At 45.4% G+C, this 23,655-nt stretch overlaps 1 protein-coding gene across 1 annotated transcript in view; it reads right to left on the bottom strand.

The window, feature by feature from the left end:
- Positions 1 to 717: 717 nt before the first annotated feature.
- The window catches only part of FKBP1A (FKBP prolyl isomerase 1A), a 24,358-nt gene continuing 1,420 nt past the window's right edge, over positions 718 to 23,655 (bottom strand). The window contains exons 3-5 of the mRNA XM_082671563.1: positions 7,451 to 7,563; positions 3,742 to 3,906; positions 718 to 1,815 (exon numbers count right to left, since the gene is read on the bottom strand). Coding sequence (XP_082527689.1) covers positions 3,778 to 3,906; positions 7,451 to 7,563 — 242 coding nt within the window. The 3' untranslated portion in view covers positions 718 to 1,815; positions 3,742 to 3,777. The remainder of the gene's footprint in view (positions 1,816 to 3,741; positions 3,907 to 7,450; positions 7,564 to 23,655) is intronic.

Raw genomic sequence — 23,655 nt, 5'->3', positions numbered from 1 at the left:
AAATAAGACATAACCCTGAAATGATACTCTGGTGACTTAAATTAATAAAAGGATGGATTTGGAAAATCATTAAGCAAGTCTTTAAACCATCTCTCTATTTAAAATCAAAGGCTCTCAACCAGGGAAATTGTGGAAGGTGTCTAGAAAGGTGTGGGACACCACAATTTTTGGTGTCCGTGACCAGAGGAGGGGAATATGACTAGCACATACAGGGTAGGGCCAGGGAAGCTACTGCAACCAAACCGTCCACGTGACAAAAAGCCTCCACACCAAGTGTCACCAAGGAACACGTATTTAAAACCCAAATCTTCCCCTTCGTAACATTTCATCAATTTGCTGGTAACACATCCCCAAATGGGTGGTGGCTCGGTTCTGCTGCTGGTTGCATCCCCGACTTCTTGGCAACCACAGAGAACCCAGCATAGAACTCTACCCAGACCACACATTTAATGAACATCTGACGGTGGGCAAGGGGGTGGGGCTCCCTGACGACCCCAGCCTGACCTCCACAAAGTTCCCTCCATGGGTGAAGATGCAGATCTACTGCCCCCCATCCCATCTCCCAAGAGGGCAACGGGGAAGGACGTTCCTGCTGCAGTTCTTCTGCTAAGACACAGCCTCCAGCACTGCACCCCCACTGCCACGCCCCAACCCCATCCCCTTGCACCAAAGGGCAGGGGGAGGCACCTGAAAGTAACCACCATCACACAGAGCTGAGAAAAGCCAGCATAAAGCACTTTTATTGCAATAATAAAACTTGAAACTCATATGTAGTGCAGGGGGTGGGGTGGGGGTGGGCGAGAAGGCAGCAATTTCTCTCACCAAATCACTACACAGGACAGCAGAGGGTGAGAGGGAGGAAGGAGAAGCCAGGAAACTCTGAGATCAGCAGGGGGAGCTGAGCATCAAAAAACAGGAGATGCTGAAGCTGTGATGACCAGCATCATTTTCTTAAGACAACACTCAGGGATTTGTCATGATGGCTGGGCTTTCATGGGTGTTAAGTGTCTACAAACAGCACCTTCAATTTAACTTTCGATTAAAGTTCTTAAAATTTAGGAAGTGGGGCCTGGATAGCTATGAGATTACAAAAGTCCTAAATATCCATTAGAAAAACCACAGGATGGAAAAAAAAAAAAAAAAAAAAAAAGCCAGGCCATGAAGAAGGCTTCAGAGGTCCCTGCTGGCCCGGTGACACACACCTGTAGTGTCCAACATCTCAGTGAAAATGATCTGCTTTCAAAAGGCAGAGGGTTAAGGGGAGGGTGGGGGTGGGGCAGTGGAGGCAAAGGCTCTCCCCTTCCCACTTTAGTTTTGGGTAGGGCTTTTAATTCAACCCGAGGACATCTCTCAACTTGGAGAATAATTCGGCCCTCAAAAGCGCCTCAAATCTGCTATGGCTTTGCAGCGCAGCAGCAAGAATGTTTAATATATAATAGATAAAACTTTCATCCAAAAAAAAATAAAATAAAATAAAGATTCTTGCACTCCCCCCAACACCAATTCCTATTCTAAAGTTAACCCATTATTTGTGCTGTTAATACTTGACTAGTACTTAACTGGAAACCTAGATCCAAAGGACTGAAACTCAATCTTCACCCCAAAACGAAAACAAACTAAAATGGGTAACTTGAGGTTTATGGCATATAGTTCAGGTCAACACACATACGAGGAGAAAGGGGAAGAGCAAAGCCGGTGACAGAACACATTCAGTCAGGGAAGATGTTTATACAAAGAGTGTAGTGGAACATCAGGAAAAGCTCCGTACGGACTCGCTGTGCGCATCTGGAGGCGCCAGATCCTTCCATGGCACATCTGTTGGGGACAGAAAGTTGGTGAGTTCCAGCAACTCAGTGCTTTTTGGGTGCAGTAGGGACAGCCACAGGCTGCTGCCACACCAAGTCCCTTCCCTAACAGCTGTGAGGTCTGACTTGGCCCTCGCCCCTTCTGCTCCAGCTGGGGAGGGCCCACTGGGCTCGGGCTGGATTCCCAGGTGAGCAGCCTCTTTCTGCTCACCTTGGTTGTGTTTTTTTAAACCTAAGGTCACATTTCTGTTGCTGAGGATAGCAGGAGAGGCAAAGTCCACCAATGCAGCTGACAATACAGTTTCCCATTATCAATGAGTCTCCAACCTGGCTGCATATAGGAATCACCTGGGGGCTTTAAAAAACCTGAACACTTGGACCCCACTCCCAGTGGTGGCGGTTAACTGGTCTGGGGGGTAGCCTGAGCATCAAGAGAGTCTTTAAAGCTTCCCAGGGGCTTTAATGTGCACAGCCCGAAGCTGGTTTTCCTCATGTTGAACAGACCGAGAAAATGTCTGCAGTCTTCATTCACTCACTCGAACCTGTAACTTTCTGGGTTTGCCCTTGGGCTTTCCCTCAAGACCCTTTCGAGAAGCTCTGAGCTGTGCTTTGGCAGTGTGTGGGGAGGCTTAGGCCAGGGTGACTCATAGCCATTCAGCCCTCTCTCCCCTCTTTCTCCCCTTCCTCTGTCCTTCCAGATTTCCAGAAAGCCTGTTCCCAAATCAGGGTAACTCCAAGGCTTCCTCAAGTACATTATGTTCAAAGGACTCAGCTTTCCAGGGTGAGGACTAGGCGTAGACCTCTGGGCAGAGAGAGGCTCTATAAAGTGTCAGAATTCCCTCCCGGCAGGAATGACAAGTGGAGCAGCCAGCGTCCTCAAACCTGACCAGGCCTGGATGACCCAGGTGTTTAGGGATCAAACCACTGGGAGGAAATAGCTAATAATAAAAAAGGCTCCTCTATTTTAAAAAGTCCATAGTAGGACAAAGGTACTCCATAACAGGCTGGCTGCCACTTGCTACCATTTTCAAACAAAAGCATTCTCACCCAGCCCTTGGCTGTGACCCTCTGGTTCCAGGGGCGGGAGGGGAGCAAATGCAGAGGTCTGGGGCCATGTGGAAAGAAGATGACAGACATTCATGTGTTTTATGATTCTAATACCCACATGAAAAGTTAGACGCCATTAGGATATTGAGTTTGGTTGCCTAGAAATGAGGGTAGAGGAAGGAAAAAAAGGTCCAGGAAGGAGATGCAGAAAAGGGTTCTGTCCTAATTTGCCACTGTCTGGATGTGACCTTGAGTAAGACCTCTCTCCCTCTGGGCCTCAGTCTCCTCACCTGTTGCATAGAAAGGCTTAGGTCCCTAAGAGCCTCTCCTAGACTGAGAGCATCCTTTACACTTCATAAGCATCCTTAGGCCTCACCTTTCAACCCACTGATAACAAGCTGGCCTGCTGTCTGTCCTCGTGTGTCCTGGGCTTGCTCCCCGAGGCAGGTGGCCCAGGTGGTAATGCCTCTCTCATATCCTCTAACAGGCAGTAACCACAGACTGTATGGATGAGGGAGCTGCAGAAACTAGGCAGGGCAAACAAAGTCAGTCATCCCAATCTTACCTCTAAAGAACTAAAATGCTGGCACTAAAAATTTGGCCTATATTTCCAGTTCCCAACTCAGTTTTAGTTTATAGGCTACATATAAAAATACTTAATTTAAACAGCTACCATCAGCTCCCCATCCCCACGAGTTCTTTCAAGAGCACATGCCATTCCTTTCCAAGGTGTACACTTAAAACTGAAAGGATAGCCAATAGAGGAAGAATGTAAAGGGAAAAAAACCCATGGCATTTTTGGTTCTCTCCGATGCTCATCAAACACTGTGCCTGACTTGGGAGGAGCAAAGGGAGTTAAAGGAAGGTCCTTCAGCACTAAGATCCTTACCCAAGAATGGGGAGATCAGGGAGGAGGCCATTCCTGTCATTCCAGTTTTAGAAGCTCCACATCAAAGACGAGAGTGGCATTTGGTGGGATGATGCCTGGGTGCCCAGTGGCGCCATAGGCATAGTCTGGGGAGATAGTCAGCTTGGCTCTCTGACCCACACTCATCTGTGAAAAGAGCAAGGAAGAATGAATGAGCTGAGGCACCCCCCAAATATCTCCTTAAGAAGCAGAGCTGTGGTTACCTGCCAGGACGGTGTGACTAGGACATTCCAGTGACTGCACGGCTGCCTGGGCAGCAGGCACACCCTCTATGGGATGTGGAGGTAGGCGATCAGGCTGGATGAGCCCTATATCTGGCTCCAAGGTAGCCGACAGCAGATAAAATTCCCTCTCGCCTCCCAGAACCATCAGGCTCTCAAGCTTTCTGTCCAGGTCCCACCGATCTGACTCTGGGCAGCCATCACTCTAGAAGTGTCACCACCTAATCCTTCAGTGGCCTGTCACTAGAGGCATCTATACTCTTCAAAAAGGAGTGCTTTGATCAAAACTTTGCTTTAAAAGAAAACACACAGAAAGTAATATTTGAGGCAGTATACTTTTCTATACTTTCTAGATTTATACTTGTACTCAGAAATACAGAAAAACTAAAAAGGACAGTATGATTTTCTGGGGTACAAACTACACTGTACAAAGCAGCATGCTACCAACTGTGTGGAAAAGAGGAAAGTATATATTTATACCTGCCTGTATAAACAGAAAACATCTTTGGAAGGACACAAATAATACCATCATTTCTCTATGGGGAGAACAGAGGGTGGAGGGAAATTTTTCACTTATTGAAATGTATTTGTAGTTTTTCATTTTCTAATCAAATACACAAGCTTAAGTACTTATTTTCTGAACAGTGAACAGGTTCTCTGCTCTATTCCCACCCTTTACCTATCTTTTTTAAGTCTCCATGTGTGCGTTCCTGGCTCTCTGACCCAGAACAAGAGATGGTGACTGAAGAGAAAGCTTCAGGCTTACTTCCTACAGCTCCCTTCAGAAACTGGGACATGTTGGACCAAGGTAGTAAGGATAGTTGAAAGCATATGGCTTAATCTAATAAAATTCAAAACAATCATATCCTTTTACCCAGCAATTCCACTTCCAGAATCTGCTAGCAACCCAAATGCCCACTGCAAGGGGAGTGGTTTCACAGCACATGTGCACCACGGGTTAGCCAACAGAAAGAATACAGTGGCCTTAATTATACTAACATGGAAAGACGTCCAAGACACATCGTTAGATGAAAAAAGCAAGCTGCCAAAATAGTACATGTGGCAGGATTGCAGACCTGTAAACACAGAAAACCAGAACACAACATCAAGAGAATAGGAAAAGGGGCACAAGACAACCTCCCTTCTTCCTGTGCTTTTAACTTAGTTGCTAAATAAATATTCTACAGAGGCATTTAAAAGAAGATGCTCTATGTAGGTCTCAGACCACCCAGACTTCTCACAAGTAACAGAGCTGTGACTGACCCAAAGAACCCTGGGTGCAGGGGGAGACTGGGCATCTCCCCAACACCCCACCATGCCTCACCAAGCCTGGGATGTGAAATAGACTGGTAACACTATCTTGGTGGCAGCTATGGCTCCTAGAACACACAACACAATGATTGTTCCAGTGCTGGAACAGCCACAGAAGATGAGTTGTGGGGTGGACAATGGTTGGCATGGGAGATGGGGGATGGGCTACAGACGCAAGAGCCTGCCAGACTTCTGGGGTGGGAACAGGACGGGACAGAAAGGTATAGTTGAAGAGGTTTCCAAAGAGAAGTAAGCCACAAAGATCCTCTCCTTTTTGTACTGCCAACCCTCAGTCATGCTGGAACAAAAATCTAGACACCTGGGAATAGGATAGCTTAAAGTTTCTGAAAGTTAAGCAGTTTATTTGGAGATAAATCAGTGATATTTTATAGAGGAAGTAGAGCAAAGTGTATTCTGGAAAAGAGAAAGACAAATCCTTCTCTCCACACTGGTTAAATCTCCAATTCTCTTTGGTGAGAGGAAATAGACTAATTTATCCATCGTGGCAGGGCCTATTATAAAGCTCGCTGGGTCTTATGCCACCGTAAACATCCCTTTACCTGGTTAGTGCCAAGAAGAAAATTCCTGGGCTTAGTGGAAGGATAAAATCCAACTGAAATTTGGCAACCCTGGGTCCCCTACTATCTACTGGGAATTTTGAAGAGTTGGCAGAACAAAAGCTGTTTACACAAATTGGGAGGTGAGAGGTGAAGAAACACACTTAAGACAAGCAAAATGACTTTCTCCATGAGTCTGACCTCTCAGAAGTGGTCCGACACAACATGGTCAATAGTAAGACAAACACAAATTAAAATGATACCGAGATAACATTTTTCACTCATTATATTGTCCTGAAGCCAAAAGTTTTTAACAACACACTGTGCTGGAGGGCCTGGGAGGAGCAGGCACCTTCACAGCCCGCTGGTAGCAACTCAGTGTAATCCCCACAGATGGCAACCTGGCAGTAGGTCAAAATCCAGTGCGCACAGCCACTGAACCACTCACTCCACTTTTAAGAATCTGCCTATGGCAACACTTGCACAAATGTAAAATAAAGTCCATTCAAGATTAGTCACTGAAGTATTGTTTACAATATCGAAATACTGGAAATGACCCAAATGGCCATCAATAGGGTACTTGTCAAATAAATTACAGCACACCCAAGGGAATCCAGGGAATACAGGCATACCTCATTTTACTGTGCTTCACAGATACTGTATTTTTTACAGATTGAAGGTTTGTGGCAACCCTCTGTTGAGTAAATCTACTGGTGCCATTTTTTCCATAGCATTTGCTCACTTCATGTCTGCCACATTTTGGTAATTCACTCAGTATTTCCAACCTTTTCATTATTATTATTTGGATGGCGATCTGTGATCTTTGATGTTACTACTGCAAAAAGATTATGACTTGTTGAAGGCTCAGATGATGGTTAGCATTTTTGTGCAATAAAGTATTTTTAAATTAAGGTATGTACAGTTGACCCTTGAACAATACGGGTTTGAACTATGTGGGTTCACTTACACGTGAATTTTTTTCAATACTAAATACTACGTGATCCGTGGTTGGCTGAGTCCCTGGATGAGGAACTGCAGACACAGAGGGCCGACTGTAAAGTTATACGTGGATTTTCAACTGTTCAGGGGGCGGGGGAGGGATGCCCCTACCCCCACATTGTTCAAAGGTAAACTGTCCATTGTTTTTTTAGACATGATGCTATTGCACACTTAACAGACTATAGTACAGTGTAAACATAACTTTAATATGCCCTCGGAAACCAAAAACTTCACGTGACTTGTTTTATTGCAAGATTTGCTTTATTGTGGTGGTCTGGAACCGAACCTGCAATATCTCTGAGGTCTGCCTACACTGTGTAGCTCTATGAGGAGGAGAGCTTCCTCCTCTTTTATATCCTGCTATATAAAGTATCAGATATGGATTAAGTGAAAAAGCAAAGCACAGAACAATGTGTGTGTGTGTCTAAGAGAAAAAAGGGGGGGCACTTAAAGAAATTCTACAAGAAACATTAATAAAAGGAGTTACTTGGGTGACAGAGCTAGGAGTGAAATTTTTCCCACCTATAAACGTAATTTAAGAAATAGACACTAGGAAACACAAAGAAACAACGGAGAGCATACCTGGGCAACCCCTTCTTCCCAGCCTCGGATCACCTCCTGCTTACCCAGCACAAACTTAAAGGGCTTGTTTCTGTCCCGGGAGGAATCGAATTTCTTTCCATCTTCAAGCATCCCTGTGGAAAAGGGCAGTTGTAACATGAGCAACGAGGAGTAATGACATGAGGCAAGTCAGAGTCAGCAGCAGAGTGCCAGTCCCACGGGCCAGCACTGGAGGGCCTGGCAGGGTGTCCTAGGAGGATTTCCTGTGTCCTCAGTGGGCCTCTGAGGAGCTGGGGTAGTCCTTCTACTCCAGGCTTGTGAACGCTCTTCCCCAGCTCCAAGCAGTAAGTTGATACAGAGGCAGGCAGTAGTCTACCTTGTTCTGGAGAATGGGGAAGTGGACACACTCCTAGCAGGAATTCCCAGCACCCTGTGGGTTTCCTCCCAGACAGAGTAACTGTGGGCCCTTTAGGCACACAGAACAGCTCAAAGTCACTCCATGTGCAAGAAGCCATATTCCTTCCTCAATTCATTCGTCACCTTTTACAGAGATGTGGGTAGTGTCAGAACTTAACTGAACTGGAGGATACCAGTTGGTGTCGGAGAATCAGAGAAGTGGCATTGGAAGACACCAAAAACCTTTCACCAGTGAACTGCTAACGACTCTGAACCGTGGGCAGTGTTTCTACTACAAGTCAGAGACTGGGCTAGGCACTCTCCACATATGAACTTATTCAATCCTTCTCACAGCACTGTCCCCATTTCACAGAACGGAGGCAGAGAGAAGTGAACTTGTAAAGCTAGGCTATAAATCCAAAAACCATGTTCATTCTACTATTCCAGCTTCCCAGAAGCGAGACAACCCATAATGGCAACCTCAACTAAATGGGGGCATTCCAGAGATGGAGATGCCAGAGGGTGAGTGCCACGACAAAAGACGAATAGACACCTGCAACTCCTTGCTCAAAAAAGACCATCACATTGGTTTCTCCGGAAGCCAGTATCAGCCAATTGTGATAGCTGTCACTGAGGTCCTGAAAACTCACACCAGGATCCTAGACTGGAAGGGGCCAGCCAGTTGCTGACATGTAACTAACACAAAGCTGATTTCATTGGAGGCGGAGATTGGGCAGCCACCATGGTTCTAAATTAAGCAACACTCAGAAGACCCAGCAAAACACAGAAGTCTGTTGTGTTTGTATGTTTTCAGAGGTGGAGGGAAATCCCAGCCTAAAAAACAATGTCAACACTGGTAGGTGGAATGGGGAAGCAGAGACCAATTGACAGCTTTATCACAGCCACCAGACTTTCTGTATTTTGACAAAATAGGAAACGGGGTGGGGGAGGCGGGAAGGAACTGCTGTCCTAACAGAATAGGAGGGAGAGACAGATGTCCTGGGCGCAGAGTGGGTGCTGACACTGCCTGAAGCCTGGAGCTGAGGGCTGAGAGGGAGACGGGAGGATAGAGATCTACCCATGCCAAGTCAGTGCAGAGCCAGGAACTGGCACCCCAGAACTAACAAGCTGGGGTGTGCATGTAGCTCCTCCTTTACCAGAACACAATCACTACCTGATAAAAGGAATGATAAACGGCAGGACTTGAATAGTTTTTTATAAATGAGAAACTGGGAGAAGACTAGGTCTCCACCTTCCATAATACTACGGACGTTCCCTTTAACCCATTTCAGGTTCTTCATACACTGAACCCACCCCAACTGAACTCAGCCATTAAGGGTGAGAGGAGACTGAAGACCAGAACTAGTCTCTTCCTGGTCTATGCTCTTTAGAGCAGACCCTGAGTAGAGCCCCAGGGCTTCCTGAGCAACCACGGTAGACAGGTAACTACTAGGTGAGGAAGCCACGTGGGAAAGAGCCGAGGATGGGAGGGTGGTCCCTGGCCTCTAAGTCCTGACTATCTGCAAAGGCTGGCTGGACAAAACTCAAAGAGAAAACCTGCCCAGAGGGGCACCTGAAACACAGGCTGTAGCACATTCCAGACCTTTGGAAAACCCAGACGCAGCACCCCCACCCCCCATTCTAACAACTCAAATTTCCAGGAGCAGCAACAGCCTGGCCCAGGAGACGAACTGGAATCAATCCAAGCCTTCCTCCTATGCCAGAGTTGGTGTGAGGTGGCTGTATGGGCCAGTATGGGCACTTGGACCAACTGTGAAATCTACTAGAATCTTGCAGGAAAGACCTGCCTCATTGGTTAAAAAAAGAAACACATCCAGGAGGAAAGCTCCTGCCCTCCCTTCCTGTTGCATGCTGTCATGTAAGGATGTGATGTCTGGAGCCATGGCAGCCACCTTGTAACCACAAAGTCAGCCAGGAACCCCAGAATGGTAGTCCCATTGCTCTGAACCAGCCCCAAACCACCTCCTTTAAGACCTGCATTCTGAGGTGATTAAAAATCTGCTTTGCCTTAAGTCAGATTTCTAGTTACTTGCAACTGAAAGTAACCTAATTGGAATGAGGTAAATATTTTATTTGACATTTACTTAGTACACCCCACTGCAGCGCTGCCATGAGAGAAGTAACAAAGAAATGGAACTCAACAACCCACATCAGTAAGAGCTATCACTGTGACGACAGACCAGTGTGTTATTGCGGGAACCAGTACACACATAAATGTGTATAAATGAAGCAAAATTTACATGTAAGTTACTATGTGGCATGCACTTCTCATTTTTAAAAAGACTGCTGATTTTGACTGCCTAGATTTATTTCATGATACATTAATGGGTTGCAACTCACAGTTTAAAAAAATACAGTATACCTACAAAAGAATTATACTATTTCCTACCAAATTTGAACATGCACCCAATCAGAGCAAGATCGTATTTTAACTGCAATAAAAACCACTGGGTACTGAGACAGACTCCCTACACTTTCCTTTTATTCCTGATCAAACGTATTGCCAAGCAACTTCTAGATGTTACATGCATCCATCCTGCTTTGCCTGAAGGTGAGATGTTTCAACTGTCTGACTGGTACCAGGCTGGAGGCACAGGTGAGACTCAGCCTCTACCTGCTGCTGAGCCAAACTGGAGAATTGGATGCTCTTCAGTGCAGAGACTGTGGGTCTGGGAAAATGTCCCCCTTAAGCTTTTCTGGGACACTGAGGGGCAAAAAGAAAACATTAAAGCCAAGATACAGGATTTCTAAGTAAAGGGGCTTTAAGCAGGAGCTTTGCCAAGGATCCTTATTCTCCTACCCTATTTCAGATGAGCTGTTGTCCCTGGGAAGAGGACATGAGCCTCTCTCCAGAACTTGAGAGCATGGTCATCCTCTGTCAATCTCACCTACTTCCTCGGAGAAGAAATCTTCACAGTGACGGTTAGGTGGTGGTGTTGGTAATGGGTTCCTTATATGTGAAGAGGGAATTTCCTATAATCTAAGTCCAAAGGGTAAACGATATCCAAAGATCTGAGCAGGATGTCACACAACTGGCAAAGGCTAAAGGGGCCAGGAGGTGCTAGAAAAAAGACTTCTCCAACGCGGAGGAAGAGACCACCTTCTATATGGCTATAATTTGCAGGGTGAGGAAGGAGGTGATGCAAGAGAGGAAGCAATGTCCATTAAGAAGCAGGAATGAATGTGCATACAATGCTTTCTGGAGTGGGAATTAGGTTTGTCGGTACTGAATGCAGAACGTAAGAGAAGCTGTAACATCAAAACCAGTAGTTTTGGCCAAGATGGAGGAAAAGGGATCAGATTTACCCTCCTAACTAAACAACCAAAAATTAAAACAAAAACAAAAAGACAACAAACTAACAAAAGAAAATAAGCGAAATGAAATGAAAAGAAGAGAGAGAAACAACCCTGACAATAGTTAAACACTTAAGACACTGGACACTGCAATGAAAAACTGTGATCCCTGAGAGATGGGAAACTAACAAGGCGAGCCCTATGACTGCCCCAGCTTATATCCTTGGGAGTTTCCAGGGAGAAGAAAGTGGGACGGAGCTCAAGCCCACAGGACAAGTACCAGGGAGGAGAGAGCTGTAGAGGAAGACCCCCAGAGGTATACAGAGGGTCCCCCTTGGGTATTCGGTATAGTAAGTACTAATCAATGCATGTGTTTGAGGAAGCTTCTCAAGGCCTGGAAGAGCATCCAAAGGTTTAGAAGAAACAGTGCTCAGAGCTTACACAGGGCTGGGATCAGTGTCTGTTCCCATCAGCCAGACTGAAGAAAGTAATGGTTCATGAGGCACTGGGTAGGAAACCCAGGAAGATATTGCCTCATCAGTGAGGAATAATCAGCCCCAAACTGAGCACTGCTCAGGAGCCCCCTAACAAATCGTAAAAGCAAGACCCCAGGGACTTCCCTGATAGGCCAGTGATTAAGACTCCGTGCTTCCACTGAAGGGGGCATGAGTTTGATCCCTGATGGGGAACTAAGATCCCGCATGCCGCGTGGTGCGGCCAAAAAATGAAGGAAGAAAGGAAGAATTAAAAAAAAAAAAAAAAAAAAAGCAAGACCCCAAAGGATCAAACTATTTCCAAGTAACTTAAGTGTTTCCCAGTACAAAGCTCAAGAATATTTTTAGGAATAAAAATATGCAGCACCCCAAAACATAAAATTCACAACGTCTAGCATCCAAAGATTACCAAGCATGCAAAGAGGCAGGAAAACACAACCCACAATGCAACTAATCAATCAATTGAAAACAACTCAGAACTGATACAGAGGTTAGAATTAGCAGAGAAGGACAATAAGATTTAAGTCAAACTTCCAGGGATGAAAACTACAATGCCTGAGATGAAAACTACAGTGGGCTTTTAGAACAACTGGATATCCGTAGGCAAAAAGTAAAAACCTGGATCAACTTCACATCATAATCAAATATCAACTAAAAATCAACTCTAAATGAACACTATAAAACTTCTAGATGAAAACATAGGGAAATAATCTTTGTGACTGTGGGTTAGGCAAAGATTTCTTAGATATGAGGTTAAAAAGCACAATCCATAAAGGATAAAATGAACTTCATCAAAAATGAAAACTTCTTCACTTTAAAAAATACTTTTAAGAGAATGAAAAGTCAAGCCACAGACTGGGAGAAAATCTTTATGAAGCATGTATCTCATAAAGGACTTGTTTCCAGAATATATAAAGAGCCCTCAAAACTCAACAAGAAAACAACTTAATTAAAAAAGGGCAAAAGATTTGAATAGATTTCACTGAAAAAGATAAAGAAATGGCAAGTAAGCACATGAAGATGTTCAACCTTATCATCATTACAAAAACGCAAGTTAAAACCACTAGGAGGTATGACTACTACCGATTAGAATGAGTACAACTAAGAAGACTCATCATATCATGTATGTACTGGTGAGGATGTGGAGGAACTGGAATTCTCACACATGGCTGGTGGCAACTTAAAACAGAACAACCACTTTGTAAAACAGTTTGGCCGTTTAAGTTAAACATACACCTCCCATCTGACCCAGCCATTCTACTCCTGGATATTTAGAGAAATGACACTTATGGCTATACAAAAAGACTTATATACACAAACATTCACAGCAGACTTACCTGTAACAGCCAATAATTGGAACAACCCAAACATCTGCCAACTGATGAACAGATAACCAAATATATCCATACAACAGAAAATTATTTGGCATTAAAAACGAATGAATTATTGAGTGCAAGAAGCCAGACAAAACAGTACATACTATATAATTCCACTTATATAAAACTTCAGAAAAATGCAAACTGACCTATGCTGACAGAAAAGCATATCAGGGGTTGTTGGCGATGGGAAGAAGGGGGAGGTTTCAAAGAGGAACAAAGAAACATACCAAAACTTATGAAGCTGTACACGCTAAGTAGCAGCAGTTTACTGCATGTCAATTATGCCTCTGTAAAACTGTTATTTTAAAAAAACAGGCAGAAAGGGAAAAAAGTGAGATTTACTAAAATCCTACATATGTTTACCTCCTACACCCAACCTGGCAGTGGATGGCAGGTGCTTCCTCTGTCTGGGAAGGAGCAGGTAAAGCAGGCAGCAAGTCAAGCCTCAGCAGTTGTTCCCATTTTAACTCTGGACATCTCCGTGCCAGGACCTGGAGCCCTTGAACAGTGAAACCACCTGCTAAGATAGCACTGTAATTTCCTAGAGAAAGCACGCTCTGCTGAGAGAAGGCAACTGAGGTTACAGTTCAGACGTGACAGCCACTCTTAGCAAAAACCTGGATCACCAGCATGACCTTCTATCTGCAGAACTGACTGATTCCACTTCTGATTCCACACAAATCTATACCTCATGACCCAGAAATTGCCTAGGATAGCCAAGTATTCTCGATTTCAAGAATTCTTGTCTCTCCTGACTGAACGCAGCTCAAGGTCACAGACCGGGACTCAGAGTTCTATGTCCCTGTGGCACTCAGCTCAACCCCTGGCACTTACAACAATGGCACTCATGAGCACTTTTCAATTTGCTTCATTTGCATGATTTTTAAGAACTAGCAGGACAAGCGTGAGGCTTCCATTTCTGGACGTCTTCCCTATATGGTGAGAAGAATCTGAGGGGTAGTCCCAGAATGGCAGTTTTTACTTTTGGCACTTTTAAATTACTAGTCAGTAAGAAAAATGTGAAAATTTGGGGGGTCTCCAGTTAAATGCACAAGGTCATGAAAAGAGTGAAAGCTATGGCTGCCTGAGGGACTGTTAAAGCAGCCTCTGGCTGGAAGGCAGTTGACATCACCTTCGCCTGGGTCTCCTCCCAAACTGTTTTAGCTGTTCTTTGGGGGAAGAACTAGACTCAAATCCCTGGAGAGGGAGCAGGAGGGCTTTAAAAAAACAGAGAGCGCGTGCGCATGAGCGTGGGGAAGTCTCCAGGTCCTCTCCCCCCAGCACTCCTCCCACGGCTCAGCTCTTTCTGCTGCTCATCTGTTAGGGAGGGTTCTTTCTTGCTCCAAATGAACCAGCAGAGGCAGACTTGGCCAGCAGCTCCTGTGCAAAGGTCCCTCGGACTGTGTCTCTGATGCTCAGCCCATGTCATAGAAGCAGTGGTTAAGACCCCAGGCCAGGGAATTCCCTGCCTGTCCAGTGGTTAGGACTCCAGGCTCTCATTGCTCTCTTATTCATGTCCAATGTTTGCTTATTAATCCTATTTTTTCTGTTTTCCAGAAAACACAGAGGCAGGAGCTGTCAGGTACAATGGTTAAAGGCATGAATCCTGGAGGCTGGCTCCAGATTACTACAGTAAGTCCCTGCTGGTCTCCCTGTTTCTGCCCTTGCTCTCCTACAGTTTAAATTTGACATGGCAGCCAGAGTGACATTCTTTTAAAATACAGGTCAGACCCTATTACCCTTGTGTTCAAAACCCTCCCCTAGTTCATTTCACTCAGAATAGAAGCTGAAGTCCTTATGTCTCTCATTGCCAAGGGCCCGGGTTGGATCCCTGGTCAGGGAACTAATATCCCACATGCTGCGCAGCCAAAAAGTAGAAGAAAATTTAAAAATAAAAAATAAATAAATAAATAATAAAATAAACAAAAAAATGTTAAAAAAAAAAAAAAAAGACAAGACCCAAGGAGCACCCCTAGCTTATCATTTCACTTACAATCCAACAGAAAAGGAGCCACCTCTCGGGCACCCTGCTTTGTGGAAGGAACAGTCCGCAAACACCCTCTACCGGGTAAAGGAAGATGACTTAAGAAGGCACTGAAGCTATGGCCTCACCACTTGTTGTAGTTAAAGCTCATGACTCACAATGTGGTTTTCAGTAGCTGATGAATTTCTGCAGGTGGTTTTCACAGGCAGCATTCTACAGGGCCCCAAATATGGCAAGTTTTAAAACTAAAAAACAAAAAACCCAAACCTAAACCAAACAATGACAACAACAACAAAACAGAATATCCCAAACCCCAAACTTCCCAAACTATATTAAAATTCTTGCCACTTTACAGTTGGGAGACAGAGAAAGGACTTCTACTTTTAACTCAATACCAGGTAGTTTCTTGAGTACAAAAAAGTGCAATGGTTGAATGGTGGTGGGGGAACCAAACTGAAAATCACCAATTTTTCTGAAGATTTGCCTTTGAAGCTACTTGGAACATCCCCAAATGGATGTACTGACCTAGGCACAGATGGGCACACTGACCTAGGCTGAGCTGCCTCCCTTCCTCCTTACTATATACAGAAGCTCTCTCAACTACCGTTTACTGAGCTGCCTGGCCAGAGACTCTTATAGAAACCACAGCCTGCACAGCCTCGGGCTGTGAAAGCTCCTTCATGCCCCAGTCTCTAGCTCATCCTCACTCCATCTTTCCCACGTGAGTTTTATGCTTTCCAAGGGTCAATCAGCTATGTTTATTCCCAAATCCATTTATGTCAGTTATACTTACTGAAGATAGATAATATAACTAAATAGTGTGTAAATAAATGAAATATGAGTGTGAACAGAAAAAGTACAGTCCTAGCTGATATTTTGGAAATACTCAACAAGGCAATTCACTAAAAAATATTGCTAGTGAATAACTGTGTGTGGATGAGACTAAATGTATGTTCAGAGAAAGAAGTCTTAAAAACCTGGAAAGGTTTGGCACTTGGATGACCTCACAACAGTCCTTGCTCTACTTTAAAGAAGCCAAAATTAGTTTTTGCAAGAACCTTGATAGGAAACTCCACCAGAAGACCCACCCTAAAAGAAAGACACGGCCCTTTAGTAAATGATTTATGTTTGGATTTAAATAAAATGTTTAGAGGAACCAAGTCACTTTTATGATTAAAATATCAACTATCCCCTTGTCCCAATCATGATGGGTGAGATTCTACACAATGAGGCATTAATTCAAAGCTTATGTCTTTGTTCCACTTCCAGGCCTCTGCAGTTGAACTCAGGGTAGCCTTCCTGAACTGGAATTCTGAGAACCCCATGCACGTGCTATGATCACAAGTCAAATTCCGACCCAAAGAGAGAACCAGCTTCTGCTTCCCCATCACACAAAGTGCAAGAACATTTCTTATCTGTTTTCTGAAAATGCTTCTAACCTTTGGTTAAATTCCTTTAGGTTCTATGACCAAAAGTGTATTTTCAAAGGAGGGCCCATGCACAGAATTGCAGGATGCAAACCAGAATGCAAGCTCTGGTGGGCATGCCTTTCCATTTTCTATTTTATCACAATATAAGAAGACTGCCACATTATGTCTCATAGGGGTAGGGAAGAGATGCACAAAAGGAAACACTACTTAACAGTGGCTATCTGGAAATGGTAGAAATATGCATGATCTTGAATTTTTTCTTTTTTCTGTTTTCTAGAAAACACAGAGGCAGGAGCTGTCAGGTACAATGGTTCAAGGCATGAATCCTGGAGGCTGGCTCCAGATTATTACAGTAAGTCCCTGCTGGTCTGTTTCTGCCCTTGCTCTCCTACAGTTTAAATTTGACATGGCAGCCAGAGTGACATTCTTTTAAAATACAGGTCAGACCCTATTACCCTTGTGTTCAAAACCTTCCCCTAGTTCTTCATTTCACTCAGAATAGAAGCTGAAGTCCTTAAAATGGCCTACAAGGCCCTGTAGGAGCTGCCACCCCACAGCACCACCTCTCTGACTTCATCTCTGATTCCTCTCACACTTCTCCACTCGAGAACAGTTTTCTTATGTTCTGTATACACACACCAGGAATACTCCCACCATAGGGCCTCTGAGCTTGCTGTTTCCTCTGCCTAAAATGCTCTTACCCAGTCACACGGATTACTCCCTTACCTCCTTCAGGTCTTTGTTCAAATGTCACCTTCATTGTTCTATCTAAAGTTTCAACCTTCTCCTGTTCCCTCAGCACTACTGGCTGATGTCCAATGTTTGCTTATTAATCCTATTTATCATCTGTCTTTCCCATTACAGTTTAAGATCTATGAAGGCAGGGACTCTGTCTTCTTCACGCCTCTATTCCTGGTTCCCAGAACAGTGCCTTGCATACAACAGATGGTCAACAACACTTGGAGAAAAATCAAAGGCACCTTTGCCCCTACCAGGCCTTGCACACACTTGGCAAGCCCCTGAGCCACACACATCCAAGACCACGTCGCACTTCTAGCCCCAAGTGTGGGCTGCTCAAGGCACTTCCCTTATAATGTTAAGCACAAGGGAAGGCACTCCCTACAACGTAGGCACCTCCAGGGCAAGGTTGAGGCTTCCCCCCCTGCCCAGCTCCTAATACATTTGCTGAATGACTGAGGGAAAGGTTTGGTGTGCTGACCTGTGTGTGTGGGTGAGAGAGGAAGGAGTGGTTACAACTGTATCAATCCACAGGGATTGGGCAAAGTCCAAAATGTTGTAAATATTCTCTTTCTTATTCTAACCCAAAGGCAACAGAAGTATGATACCAATCATAACAGGAACGTGGGCTTTCCACACTCCAGCTGGAGTCTAATGCCAGGTCCTAACTGACCACTCAAAATGGTCACTGAGTACCTACTCCACGCCAGGCACCAACGGGGAGAGAACCTGGAGAACACCACTTGTGTGGGTCTGGCCTCCTGCAGCCTGCCGTCTCCTGAGGAAAGGGCAGATATAACTACACACAGCCTGACTGTGGGGAAAGCAAAGGACGGGAGCCTTGCTGGAGACAGAGGCGTGAGTGTGTGTGCATGTGTGAAGACACACATTAGTCAAGGGTCAGGGGAGACCCACTGAGGGGGTGTCACTTAAGCTGCAAGAAGAGCCTGCCACGTGGTGGGAAGTGGGGGCAGTGTGGCTGCACCTAAGCACAGGGGCAGAGACCTTCCTGGGGGGAAAGCTTGGTGTGTTTGGGGAACTGAATGCAGGCCAGGATGGCCTGAGCTCCTGGGAAGGGAAAAGTAAAGGCAATGAGAGCAGAGACAGCAGCATCCAGGAGCTGATTATTCCCCCTTTTCTCTCCCTTTCCTCCTCCTGCTCTTTATACTGCTAGAATTTATCAGGCCGAAGTTAAAGGGGCCTGAGAGAAGAAATGCAAGGACTCAGTTGAGTTCCTCAGTAGGTAAAAAAATAATAGGAAAAACAGAAATATGAATCAACAAGTACTGCCATGAGCACCAAAGGGAGAACTGGATAATACATGCCTAAGTTATCCAAAACACCCCTGGCCTTTTCCATGGGAAATAGCAGGTGACAGTACTATTTTTAAAGAAAACTCCAAGGCAGACAAATGAGTTTATAGATACAACGAACTCAATCAGTACTTTATAAAAATCAGTTTTTAACCACCAAACATGTTCAAGTTAAAATTTTTATGGTATAAATTATACCCAATAAAGTTGTTAATGAAAAAAAAAAAGTCTATGAGACCCACTGAAAGGAACCAGAGCTCTTTGCAGAGGTGACTGATGCCAGTATCAGAGAAGTAAAACAAGGAAATGATTAAAAATAGTGGGAGCATGTCAAAAAGGTACTGGAGCCTGCCTGAAGGGGCTCCTACTGGCCAATTTTGGGGCAATGTGAGCACCAAAAAGAATAATGAATATCTATGATTTTAAGGCTCCAAGTAAAATATGAGCTCCTAGTATACTAAAAACAAACAAACAAACAGAGGGGGGAAGTCCCTCGTCACCATGGGGGATGACTATAAAGCCAACTCCTGACCTTGGTGATTGGTGATTAAAGAATTAAGTTTTACCCTGTGTAACAGTAGAATGGTAGTTAATAAATGTAGAAGATATGAAGAAAAAATTTTAAATTACCACTTTGTAAATGCCAATGAAATAGTTTCTTCTGGTAAGAATCATCAATTGATGTAAAACCCAGTAGGTGAAAGGTTGATGAGGAGCAGAGCACATGGAGGATGTCCAAGCACTTCACAGACCGCCCACTAATTGCAAAGGGTAAAATGCACCTTCATAAAAAAGATCAAATTTAGCATTACAAATAGTGATGTTCCCCACGGTGTGCTGAGTACAAAGTGCACAACATTCTGTAAGAAGTCTTCACGTTAAAATGTTTTAACCAGAAACTATTTAGACATTTCAACTCCTAGTTTACTGGAAATCAAGGCAGTGGAAGGAGTTAGACAACAGCCAAGAGAAAACAATGAGACAGACATGGGGTATTCTATAAGATAATAAGCCTTCTCTCTTTGGAAAAGGAGTGTGAGGTATAAAGACTCTTCTAGATTGTTACTATAGACATAATACCCAACTGAACCTCAACTGAATTCTGGTTTTCACTTTGAAGACAACTGGGGTAGATTCAATATGAATTTGGCTTTAGATACTACTGAATCATTTAAAATTTTCTCAGATGTGACCAGTAGCAGGATAGGGAGAATACTCTCATTCTTACAGCATGCTCAAGAACTTAGAGGAGAAGTATCATGATGTCTCCAACTTACATGGCTCAGCAAAAAACCCGACATAGATATCTACCTACATATACCTATAAGTAGACAGAAATGGCAAATATGACAAAATGTCAACCATCGTGGAATCTAGGTAGTGAGCACATGGTATTTAATATTCTTTTTTTTTTTTTTTTTTTTTTGTGGTACGCGGGCCTCTCACTGTTGTGGCCTCTCCCGTTGCGGAGCACAGGCTCCGGACGCGCAGGCTCAGCGGCCATGGCTCACGGGCCCAGCCGCTCCGCGGCACGTGGGATCCTCCCGCACCGGAGCACGAACCCGTGTCCCCTGCATCGGCAGGCGGACTCCCAACCACTGCGCCACTAGCGAAGCCCTATTATTCTTTTTTGATTTTTCTCTATGTCTGACAACTTCACAAATAAGAGTTGCACGTAGATGCAACAATACCAGGAGGTCTTTGGTTCACTTAAAGTGAGCCTTCTTCTGCTCTCACCTGTGGAAGAAGAGAGCTCGGCATCCGTGTGATTCTGTTTTTTGGTAATCACAGTCCCAGAGGAAAGAAAATAATGCTTCCATAGCAAGGTCTATTTTCAAAATGTTAAAATCCAGTTATGTTAAGGAAACTTGAGGAGAAAAAGGACTGACACCTTAACTTGCTCACACAGCCAAGCTGATGTAGCCCAACCCTGCCCCTCTCATACCCACCAAGAAACAACAACAAACACTAAAAACCTCCCTTGGTCCCCAAATTGAAGAGAACAACTGCAGCTTTCTTAGCCAGTATATTCTGTAGGCAATGTGTAGGCCTGTTTTGAGGTGAATCCTCACTCAGATTCATCTCTTTTTTATAATTACCTATTTCCCCATCTGTGAAATGGAAGGGTGATAAGGTCTCAGCCTATCCAACTCTGCCAATGCTAAACTGCAGGGACAATACACCACTTAGCGCCTAAGACGCAGGGACCTTTAATGAGATTATGTGCAATAACAGCGTCACTGTTGCTGCTGCCCATCCCAGAATTGCACCTGCCCCCAGCAACTCCTCATAGCAGGCACTGTTACTCCCATTTTACAGATGGCACATGGAAGCTGAGAAAAGCGGATCAATTCATCCAAGCTAAGATCTGAACCCAGCGAAGGACTCACATCTTCTTTGGGGATCACTGTCCACCTGGTACAACCTCTGCACACTCTATACACCCAGGACACAACCAGGGCCCTGTTTCTGCACTTGCCACCAAGAGCCCACATAGTAGCCAGAATGCAGTGTGTTCTGTTAAAGCCCAAATCAGCTCACGACCCTCTAATGGTTCATCTCAGAGAGAAAGCCAGTGTTTTGATAATAACCTACAAGGCCCCACCATCACCTCATCTCCTGCCACTTTCTCCCTCACACAATCCACTCCAGCCATGCTGGCCTCCTCACTGTCCCTCTCATACACCAAGCATGCTCCAGCCTCAGGGCCTCTGCAGTAGCTCCTCCCTCTGCCTGGAACACTCTTCCCTAGACAGCCACACTGCTCACTCCCCAGCTTCCTTCGGGCAAATATTAACATGTCATTTTGTCAGAGGCCTCTTCCAACCACCCTCACTAAAAGCAGCAAATCCCCTTCCCAGGTCCTCTGCTTTAATCTCTCTCCACAGAGCTTCTCACCACCTGATGTGTCACACCTTCGTGCTATTACTCTCATCCCCACCAGATCAGGTCTTTGTTTAGTTCACTGGCTGTGTCCCTGTGCCTGGCTGGTTTCTGTTGCTCAATCTGCTATAGGAAGGAAAAGGGTCCTGTTGTGGCCCCGCCCAAACAGTTACAGCCTGTCTGCCTGAAGCCGCCACACATCGCAGAATCCATCTGAGCAGTCTCTGCTGGGGGCGAGCCTTCCTCCAGACATCAGATCATCAGCCAAGAAACACCCAGCAGGGGAGTGGGTGGAGTAAAGCAGAGGAGAGGGGAGACAGAGGCTAAAGAAAAGCAAGGGGCTGGGCTGGGGAGGGGGGCTGCAGGAAAGGGACCACACCTGCCCTGGGAGCTGCATCGTCCCTCCAAGTGGACCTCCTGAGGAGATGAAGCCAAGAGACCCTTGGTTTTCCTCAGTCAGAAGCCAGGCTATAGACACCTTAAACCTGATCCCAAGGACAAGATGTCAACTATAAAAACAGAATTCTTCAATCTGCTTGAGGCTGCTCTGACAATGGCAGGCATGTGGCCTGCTGATGTGAGTAAAAGGGACGTAAGCCTAGCTGTGTGTCAGGACAAGCTCAACTATAAAGATGACGAAGCTACCGGAGGCAAGGAGAGAGCCATGATGATCCACTTGATCCTCAAGGCACATATCTGGCAGATCACCATTCCACCTCCTTCCTCCCACCTCAATGCCTGCCTGTCATGCTACTAGGAGGTGCTTGGCTGGTGACAGTACAGTTTGCATTTTCCCTTCTGGCACTACGATGAGGCAGCACAGGCCTTTTTTGGGGCAGTGCCCATGCTGTGCTCTGCTAGAGGCCACAGAAGGTATCAGAGGGAGCCCAGAGAGTAGCATCCAGGATACAACTGGCAGCCACCAGTAGCATTTAAAACATCCATGTGGTCAAAGTCAGTCTGTGATGATCACATCTCTGGTGATTGAGAGAAGATTTTGGCTTCCTTACTTCCAATGCTGATTCTTAGAAGCTGCCCCCAAATCAGCTGTAGCAGACACCTGACCAGAGCGGACTGGATCTAGAGTATTCACCCGACCTGAACCTGGGTCAATGAGATTCTCCCTCCTAGGAACTGTAACCACTGGAGCCACACAGCCAAGCAATCTGAGCTAGATCTGCAAAAGAAGACAGAAACGGGGCACGGGGGTGGGAGGAGGCTGGGTGGGCAGGCAGGAACGTCCACCATCTACAACTTGGGAGAAGCAGGAAAACAGAGAGCTGTTAACAGGAGACTACTGAGGCAGGCAGGTAGAGAAAAACACAGATGAAAAGTAGGAGCATCATGAGAATTTCTCCGTTCTCGAGGTCCAGTGGGCCTCTTGCCTTTGAGGACCCCCAGATTTTTATGATACTCCCCACCATGTTCCCTCGAGATGGATTCTGTTCCCAGTGCCTTAAAAGCCATAACTGCTCTAGATGAAATCTCAAAGCGCCTACCCATTCCTCTCCACGCCCCCACAGGTCTCAAATGGGTTCTTTCTGGGAGGCTGGTGGCAAAGACCCACAGGAACAAAGCCGCCTGCCCAAGAACAGCCTATTCTGTGAGTGTGAGAGGCAGAGCTGGCTTCTCACCAGGGCGTCTCTGTAGGGCTTATCAAAAAATGAAATAAAAAAGAAAGCTTTTGTCCTAATGCATGCCAGGGTCCTGCTGCTGTTCTGGGAACGTGTGGGTGGGTGCCGCCCTCGAGGAAAACACAGACTTGGAGAAGAGGCAATGGGAGCCCTGATGGTGCTCTGGGTCCCACGACCATCTGTTCTCTTAGGAAAAGGCTCCAGACATGCTGTGCGGGGACACTTCACCAAGAGGCACAGTGAAATGTTGTTCTGCCTACATGTGGGTGTCCAGTCCTACCATCAGCACCAGAAGATGGGTGATTCAAGGACAAGAGGCACAGACTTGGGAGTGGGACAGGTGTAGCCAATTATCCTAATGTGTCTACCTACAAACTGGGGGAAGGGGTCAGAAGTCACCTCATCATCTCTCTGAGTCCCAGTCTCTGCCCCAGTTGTCTGTGGGAACTGAATGAACTGCCCACTCACCCAGCACTGTAAAAGGCAACTGTTACCCTTCTCATCCTGCAGATCAAAAACAACCAAACTGGCAGGTTCTCCTCCAGCGGACCTCCTAGGTGCTGACTGTGGTCCACAAAGACAGCCATTTAAAACATCAAAACCACTTTCCAGCTTCGTTTGCAGGCACGAGATCTTCCCGTGAAGACAGGTTTCAGTACC

The sequence above is a fragment of the Grampus griseus genome (assembly GCF_964374135.1).
Source record: "Grampus griseus genome assembly, chromosome: 14".
In the NCBI taxonomy this organism is placed as follows: Eukaryota; Metazoa; Chordata; class Mammalia; order Artiodactyla; family Delphinidae; genus Grampus; species Grampus griseus.
Note: the sequence above shows the minus strand (reverse complement) of the source record. Positions and strands in the feature narration are given on the sequence as shown.